The sequence below is a fragment of the Argentina silus genome (assembly GCF_951799395.1).
Source record: "Argentina silus genome assembly, chromosome: 9".
Classification (NCBI taxonomy): Eukaryota; Metazoa; Chordata; class Actinopteri; order Argentiniformes; family Argentinidae; genus Argentina; species Argentina silus.
Genome location: NC_139663.1, coordinates 15,040,273 through 15,049,169, shown reverse-complemented (window position 1 = coordinate 15,049,169; position 8,897 = coordinate 15,040,273). Strand labels below are relative to the sequence as shown.

General features: G+C 44.5%; 2 protein-coding genes across 2 annotated transcripts in view; one reads left to right on the top strand and one right to left on the bottom strand.

Annotated features, from left to right (window-relative positions):
• The first annotated feature begins 1,697 nt into the window (after positions 1–1,697).
• On the top strand, positions 1,698–5,828 carry rpl23 (ribosomal protein L23). Its single transcript, XM_083677077.1, has 5 exons — positions 1,698–1,756; positions 2,924–3,007; positions 3,479–3,607; positions 4,411–4,524; positions 5,696–5,828. The coding sequence occupies exons 1-5, from the start codon at positions 1,744–1,746 to the stop codon at positions 5,776–5,778; spliced, it is 423 nt and encodes a 140-aa protein (XP_083533203.1). The 5' UTR covers positions 1,698–1,743; the 3' UTR covers positions 5,779–5,828.
• Positions 5,829–8,751: 2,923 nt separating this feature from the next.
• LOC310809326 (von Willebrand factor C domain-containing protein 2-like) overlaps positions 8,752–8,897 on the bottom strand; it is a gene marked incomplete at both ends in the record, with an annotated part of 4,479 nt that continues 4,333 nt past the window's right edge. Inside the window, one exon of the mRNA XM_083676526.1 lies at positions 8,752–8,897. This exon is cut by the window's right edge and continues 111 nt beyond it. Coding sequence (XP_083532652.1) covers positions 8,752–8,897 — 146 coding nt within the window.

The window sequence follows — 8,897 nt, the reverse complement described above, 5'->3', positions numbered from 1 at the left end:
AATTTATAAATACCTCATGAGCTTAGTTTTAACTGTCTTACCCCATCAGAAACCAAAATATAATCTTGTTTTACTAATTGTAAACAAACATTGTATAGCTTTAAAACATCGTTAAAACTAGCATTTTGATCTCATCGATGATCAGTCCTTGCATCCATAGCTCTGTCTATGTATTTGAGAGGGATTCCATTTCCCCAATTCCATCCCTCAGCGGTTTACTAAATAAAGTGACGGAGAACGATTTGTTATTGTTTGAATCCCTGATTGCCCCTTTAAGGTTTAATCTAGGGGAAGGCCATGGTGAAGTATGTGGTGAATGTGGCTCATAACATAGCAGAGGAAGGTGTCTTCTCAGCTATCAGAGAGACAGGCGTCGCCTAAAGGTTTAATGGCAGGGTCCCAAGAGGCTTGTCAACCCCAGAGCCAAAGGTTGTCACCTGCTCTTGACAATGGTGCCACTGACATTCATAACAGAAACACCAAATAGGTAGGAGAGGATGAGGAGGAGATTCTCTCCAATGTTGTTGCTGTCGGACAGGTAAGACAAGCCCACCTCTATAATGTTAAGCTTTCTTTTTCCAGTATTTGTTTTGTATGATTTAATTTAGAAAAAAGGATTTTGTAATATCTGCAATAGGATCATTACAAAGGATCATAGTTAATACGTCTCATTGAATTCCATTCACAGTTCAGTATGAGCATCACCATTGGAGACACAGACCAGCCAAAGGTGAACATAGCTGTGGACCCTCTGCCTATGAGTGAGCATTCCTAGTGCTAACATGCTTAGAGTATGAAAGGTGTTGTAAAGATTAATATTAACAGACAGTAAATGATCTGACATTTGTGTAAATGTATTCCTGCTCTACACAAACAAGGGGAAGAAGAAGAAGAAGAAGAAGAAGAAGAAGAAGAAGAAGAAGGGGGATACAAGGCAACCTACAACCTGCAGCTGTGGGGTCTGCAGGGATGACGAGGACTAGAAGCCTTAATACCCCTTCATCTCCAAACCTGTAATGGTATGTTCATTTGGTTCTCTGGAACTCCTTGCTCCCGCTTTTTTAGTGGGAACAACTCCTCAACCAATGAGATTTCGTTTGCAATCCATAATGAAGGTTCACAAACTACAAACATACATTATACATACACGTGTCACACGTGTCGTTGTTAACAATTAAATATGTAGAAATTGTGTAGAAAGATTAATACTGTTTACATGTTTACCATTACTGTCGAAATCAGCATCTGTTTTCTGACAAGAAGGTGAAAGGTTACAGTGGATACGTCACAAGTCGTAAACTCGTCCGAGTTTCCCACTTGGAACTCTGACTTGGGTCCTTCTAGTCGTTATTTCCTGAGTTCCCTACAGCTGCCGAACGCCCCATAGGCCTAATACTGTCTGGGAAAAAAGTGAGATGTGACAGTTCTGTCCAATAAATAGTTCATACAGTCAAAATGTGTTTTCTTGCCAAGTGCATACAATCACCAGATAATGTTATTTTCCTAGGCCATGAGACTGCATTAAAAAAGTAGTCTAAAAATCTAATATACCTAAGACAGACCATAGGTGTCGATTCCTGTGTGACTCTTTGGACTACTGCTTGTAAGATAGTGGTTCAAGCACTAGGGGGCGACACAGATATACACGGCTATGTAGTGCAGCCGGATGTAAAATGTCTATGGTCTGTACGTCGTTATATCCCACAATTCCTTTTTCCGTCGTCCTCTTTCCCTTCTGCAGCAATGTCTAAGAGAGGTAAGGGACTTGCTATGAAAATCCACATTCATCTACCTTTTTACACGCTACTCAACGTTGTTAGATCATGGCGATGCGGAGAAAGGACGATGTACTTGTCTTTTTCGTACATATTGGTTTGGAAACGTAAAGCACAGAACGTTATTATGAAGGATGATTTGAGACTCTTGTGACGGAAGCCATGTTTGCCGTCACCGCTTCCTAGCCTGTAGTCGGCTAGCTCTCACAAAATGGTGAGGCTGTTTCTAAAGCTGTCATGACGAGCCCACGACACACGTATGCAGTAATTATTCAGGTTTAATTCCCTAAATTGTTTGTTGGCGAATTAAACTATGTGAAGTGGGAATGGCGAGTAGTTAGCATGGTAAACGAAGGAGAAGCATGTCTATAACAGTACGCCAGGGCACTGGTGCACATGCCCGCGTACCAGCTAGCTGTCTTGCGTTTGATGTGTCTACGCATTTCTTCAAAATACTTTGTTCTGGGGAGTGAAGCTAGGACACATTCCTACTCTTCAAAACATGGACGCTAGCTAGTGCCTTACACATCCAAGTTTGATAGCTAGCTAACTAACTGAAGAATGTGTAGTTACATAATCTGGAATTTCAGGCCTTGCAAGTTAATAGCCCGTTGCTAAATCACCATGCATAACAAACTCGCGACTGGTAGAAGTGTCGGGTATTGGTTGTCTGAATGGTGTAGGATAACCGTTGCTTCTGGAAGTGGTATTTTGAGTCTTCATTTAGTCCGATTAGTTTGGGCTTTGCAGTGACTGGATTTCTGTACTCTGCCACCTGAATTGGGGGTGTGTGACTATTGACTCCAAGCACTTGTGCATGTTAGTTATAGTGTATTCTGACACTGAAGTCTTAGATATTAGAAACCCCCCTTCAAAAAAGCACTTGCGTTTGTCTGGTCAGTGACTGGGTGAGTTGTCGATGAAGGGAATAGTGAAATCATCACTGGTGGGTGAGATGGCAGTTCATCACCTGTACTGAACAGTCTCAATCCGTGATGGAACAACATCATTAATTCTGACCATTAGACTTAAAATAACTTATAAACGCTTGCGAAAAAAGGTGTGAGTTATGACTACTGTTTGAATGTTGGCTAAGATGCCAGCACTTACGATAACAACTCATGTGGTTGTATCTTTCTGTTTCGCAGGACGTGGTGGGTCATCTGGAGCGAAGTTCCGCATCTCGCTGGGTCTCCCAGTGGGTGCGGTAATCAACTGCGCTGACAACACAGGTAAGAAACTCAAAGATCATACCTGTCTCAGAACGCAGTAATGGGCCCATGGTGGGTTATGATGGTTGCGATTGACGCCAAGTGAGATTCATTCCATCAGTCTACCATTGGTTGCCAGTTTTTCTCCTTTGATCTTTTTTTAGCTGTGTGGCAGATTATTTTGTGTTAGAAGCCTGTTTCTATTGCCTGTTTGAACCCCCCTTCAAAAAAGCACTTGCGTTTGTCTGGTCAGTGACTGGGTGAGTTGTCGATGAAGGGAATAGTGAAATCATCACTGGTGGGTGAGATGGCAGTCTTACTATTTACTGACCAATCTCAATCCGTGATGGAACAGCTCAACCTAGTGTTATTAGATTAACCTTTGACACTTTCTAACCGATTCAAGACCAGCATAGATTTCAGGTAGGAAACCAAGTCCACCTGTAGAATGGTTGTTTACATCCTTTGCCCCCCCCCCATCTCCCTCCCTAGGTGCCAAGAACCTGTACATCATCTCAGTCAAGGGCATCAAGGGCCGTCTGAACCGTCTCCCCGCTGCTGGTGTGGGTGACATGGTCATGGCAACCGTCAAGAAAGGCAAGCCAGAACTCAGAAAAAAGGGTGAGTGGTCTAACGTTACTCTGATGTCATAATGGTGGGTTTCTCACAGTCCGTGGGAACCTAGGTGTACTCTTGAGCAGGGGAGGCTGGCGGAGGTAGAAGTCTGAGGACTGGTTCATTGTAATGGAAGTGGTCTATTGCATGGAATACGAAATGGTATCATTGTCATTAGATTCTGGAGAAGAAGAAGAAGAAAAAACCCTTCAAAAAAGCACTTGCGTTTGTCTGGTCAGTGACTGGGTGAGTTGTCGATGAAGGGAATAGTGAAATCATCACTGGTGGGTGAGATGGCAGTCTTACTATTACTGACCAATCTCAATCCGTGATGGAACAACCTAGGCTTATTAGATAAACCTTTGACGCTTTCTAACCATTTCAATTAGAATACCATTCCATTGCATGCATTACAATGAGCTTGTCCTGGTCTCTCCCTCCACCAGCCTCCTGGCTCTGGTTCTGTGGCATCTTACTGATGCTTTTGCGGTCATGGGTTGTTTCCCAATTCTCTACCTTTCATCCCTGAACTGTACACTATGACATGGATTAAATGTTCACATCATATAAGGGATGTTGCTGTAGCCATTTTTGGGGACTTTGAACATCCACAGTGCAGAAATGGAGAAGATTTTCTGTGCTGGATCAGTGGCTTGCTCGCCAGCTGGTCTTCAGATGAAAATAAGTCCTGGACTTAATTAAGTAAAATCCTCAGATTCTGTTCATGTATGTCTTGGGTTTTGTATTATGTGCTTGATTTAAAAAATAAATAAATAATAATAATAACCATGCCACCCTCTGCCCTACAGTGCATCCTGCGGTGGTCATACGGCAACGAAAGTCGTATCGGCGAAAAGATGGCGTCTTTCTCTACTTTGAAGACAACGCGGGGGTCATAGTGAACGTTAAAGGAGAAATGAAAGGCGAGTTGGCTTTTAGTGTTGTGATTGATTCACTCTCTACCCCCCTAGAAGTGTGTGGTTGTTGAGCTCCTTCCTCATGTTCAAGAGCATTGCATTAGTGAAAGTGTGGGTTAGAGGGAATTTTCTTGCACATGTCCATCCCATTAATCCAGAAGATTGAACAAGTTTGCAAATCTGGGGGCGAAGGGGAGGGAATTTGAATTTAACACGTGCGGTCACCTCCCAGCCCCCAAGTCATAAAGGTGCTTTAACTCATTTAGTGCCGAGGTTGAATGAAGTTGCCCAAATTGTCAACATTGCAACGGGTGACTTTATTCACCAAAAATGCATACATTATGGTAGCCAATCAAAGTATTGTTGCTAGGTAAATGCCTCATAAAACACTTGGCACTCTAGTTAGTGAGTGTCCTGGAATTATTTGGCAGTTAGTGCCTTTCATTGATCAAAGCACTTTGCCCTGTGGCAGGATTTTAAGTACAGTTATGGTCATGACTAGAATGACCCCCTTCACAAAAGCACTTGCGTTGCCTGGTTCAGTGGCTGGGTGAGTTGTTGATGAAGGGAATGGTGCTATCGTTACTGGTGGGTGAAAGAGCAGTTTATCACCCGTACTGAACAATCTCACTCCGTCATAGAACAGTTCTTTGTGACTTAACTGTTGAATAACGAGTTACATTATTTTTTTTAGCATATAGATCTTAATAACTGCCCTACTTTAGTTTCACAAATTGGTTATTATGCATAAGTAGATTATTCCGCGAGTGAAATGTATTTAGTCCCTCATCTTGAGCCTGTCTGCTATCGTATTGTCAGGATTACATGAGGGATCTGCACTCCTTGTCAGTATGGCTTATTCATGCCTGAGATACTGAAAAATGTACACACCCTTACTAGTTACTGCAGGTTGTCTTGGCTGAATCACTTGTTTTTGCCATCTTGGGCCAGGTGTCTCGAAAAAGAGATTTAATAATCCTGATTTAGAAAGTTAATTATCCAAGTCAAATTTTTGCATTGGAAGCAAAATAATAAATAAAAAAATATACAAAAAATGTGCTTGGCAATGGAAGCTTAACTAATAGCATCCGCTGTCTGACTGGCTGGCTGACTGACTCATCACATCAGTTGGTTTGTTTGCAAATGCTAACCCTGCCCTCTGTCTCTGTCCCCTCAGGTTCAGCCATCACAGGCCCTGTGGCTAAGGAGTGTGCTGACCTGTGGCCCAGGATCGCCTCCAACGCGGGCAGCATAGCTTGACCTGCACCAAGGCTTGTGATTTTCAATAAAAACAGTTGTAAAGTCTACAATGTGTCATGTGTTTCAATATGCTGAAATGTTAATATGAATGTTGGAATTATTATTTTGAGGGATTTCTCTGACTTCTCCTGTTAGGTTAATTGGTGTGTGTGGTGTCTGGTATGCTGAAATATACTACAGCCTTTTCACAGTTAGGAACATGACTCCTTGTGTCCTCTCCTTGGTCTGCCACTTGCATCCTACTGAATGCATTGGAGAAGAAGATCTTGGTTCCTCCCCTTAGATATTCTCCCCCAATGTTTTCTGAGAAGGAAGCGAGTGGAGGACCGAGGAGAAGATACGAGGAATTGAGTTTCTAACTAATTGAGAAAGAAAGGCCTTAGATGTCGTCACAGCAGTGAGATGGCAAGCATATACGGTCGTCTTGAGGGATAGAGTACCTGAGAATCTGACTGCAACCTGGGTGTCATTACAAGTCATACCACTAGAGGGAAACAATCAGTGACAAACCTGTGTGGGACATCAGGAATAATGATTCAATGGATGTTTATTTGAGAATACGACCTTCACAAAGATTCACTTTATATAGAGTCACATATGATGTATACTATTTACAGAGTAAATGTCATATTTACATTTACATACAGGCAATGAAAGTGTACATTTGGTTTCGAGGAAACTAAAAGGACTGTTCTCACCAGCATCCCATTGACAGCCTGACTAGGTCAACATCTAAAACTGACTCTAACCTAAAAACTAACTAACTTTAAAAATATATATATATAAACACAAAATGAACACTAACCTTAACCGTAACTACATTCCAACCTTAAACTTAACCAAATTTGAACCTTAACCTTAACCCCAACCGTAACCAAATTTGAAATAATTCCTAAATTCAACGTTGGTTTGCAGGTCAGTGCAAGTCCCCTTAGTTCCTCCATGGGGATTACATCTGCAGTAACGGATGAGAAACACAGAAAAGATAGATACACTGGTCAGAGAGAGAGCAAGGTCACTATAAACTATAGAATAACATATAAACCTGAGACAACTAAAAGGCTGGATGTTATAATCACCATAACCTTGTTGAGACCAGGGTCCTAGTTCCGAAAGCCTAGGGAAATCCTTTGCAGAAAGTAGCTACAAAGGGGTGGTAACCTGTTTGAAATGAGTGACGCCTTCCGTCTGGTCAAACCAATCAAATGCCTTGCTTGGGTGGAGCTTGGATTTTCTTCCATGTTGCAAGCTAGCATAAGCAACAACTCTGCAAGATAGTCCTACCCGGCCGGAAAAGACAACGCCCATAACAACAAACAACCAATCTACGTGCATGTAGGGCGAGGGTTCTTAGAATGCAACATCCAATGAAATTCCGAGCACATTCTCCCAACGTTTCGTCCAGTTCAATCCAAACCAGATCGGCTAATCTAAAAGTCTCCAGACCTCCAAAGGAGGTGTGAGAACAACATGATTTGGAGATATTTCTGCTTCTACGCGAGACTATAATCAACACTACTCCTAAATTTCCACTCGAGAACTAGCCCTTTGAAGACCGAGACGAAACTGACAATGTGGGTGCTTGAAAGCGGAAAGAGTGCATCGCTCTGTGAAATCTGAGGGTACGATCATGTATGTGTACTGTATTATTTTATACATTATTTCTAATACTTTATTATGGGTACATTGTTGTACATTTTGCTGTGTCTACCTCTTGGCAAGGTTGGCACTGTAAATGACAATTACCAGGTTAAACAATAATAATAATGATAAAAAATTATTGTATTTGTATAGCGCTTTTCTAAATAAGGTTACTAAGTGCTACTAAACAAGAGAAGAGATAAATGTAAAAGTAAACGGACTGAATAAAGACAAAAAGGGTCAGTCCTGGCCCTAAAAAGCTGTCCTGTTTTCCTCTTTCACTCTTTTACAGTGACTCTATATACAGTGACGGGGGACCTGAGCATACATACATATTGCCTGTTTGTGTGAATCGTGGTTATTCTAGGCTAGTATTGTTGTGTGTTTATTTACTGTGGTACAGTGGTACACTATGCAGTGGAGGCTGGTGGAGGTAGAAATCGGGTTGAGGACGGGTTCATTGTAATGCATGGAATGGAATGAGGAATGGTATGAAACACGTGTGTTTGATACCATGTTTGAACCATTCCTGATTCCATTCCATGCATTACAATGAGCCCGTCCTCCGATTTCTACCTCCACCAGCCTCCCCTGAGTAGGTCATCCCTGGCCTTCAGCCCTTCCCAGACTGGCCTCAGCGGGACACGGAACCCAACAGCCGGCCATCCTCCCTGTACAAGTTCCCTCTTGGCATTCATCTACCCTCTACCTCACGCCAATGCCCTCTCTCACCCTCTCCCTCCCACCCCCACCTCCCTCCCACCCGGCCCTCTCCCTCCCTCCTGCCCCCACCTCTACCTGCTCTCACACTCTCACACTCTCCCTCCCGCCCCCACCCTCTCCCTCCCACCCCCAGCCTCTCTCACACCCCCACCCTCTCCCTCCCACTCTCTCCCTCCCGCCCCCACCTCTCCCTCCCACCCCCAGCCTCTCTCACACCCCCACCCTCTCCCTCCCGCCCCCACCCTCTCTCTCACACCCCCACCCTCTCCCTCCCGCCCCCGCCCTCTCCCTCCCGCCCCCACCCTCTCCCTCCCACCCCCACCCTCTACCTCCTTGGCCCACCTCTACCTGCCCCCACCCTCTCCCGCCCACCCCCACCCTCTCCCGCCCCCACCCTCTCCCTCCCACCCCCACCCCCTACCTCCTCGGCCCACCTCTACCTGCCCCCACCCTCTCCTTCCTCTTTTACACCCTCACTCCCAGCCCTTACGCCACCCCCCCACCTTTCCTGTACACTGTATACTTTAACTTATACTACAGTTCTTCTCTACCTAACCCCCTCCTCCCCCTTTTCGCCTTCCTCACGCCCACCCCCCTTCTCCCCCTCCCTCACGGGATGATGTCCAAGCGAGGGCTAAAATTCCTCTCCATCTGCTTGGTCTCGTCTTCCAAGGGGGTGTCGTGGGGACTGGGGGGGCCAGGGACGGGGCCGGGGCTGGGGTTAGGTAGTGGCCGCTCCTCGCAGGTGGCCTGGG

Coding starts and splice junctions, on each gene's coding strand:
- rpl23 (XM_083677077.1), top strand. Junction 3,008..3,478: donor CAACTGCGCTGACAACACAG/GTAAGAAACTCA, acceptor CTCCCTCCCTAG/GTGCCAAGAACCTGTACATC. Junction 3,608..4,410: donor GCCAGAACTCAGAAAAAAGG/GTGAGTGGTCTA, acceptor TCTGCCCTACAG/TGCATCCTGCGGTGGTCATA.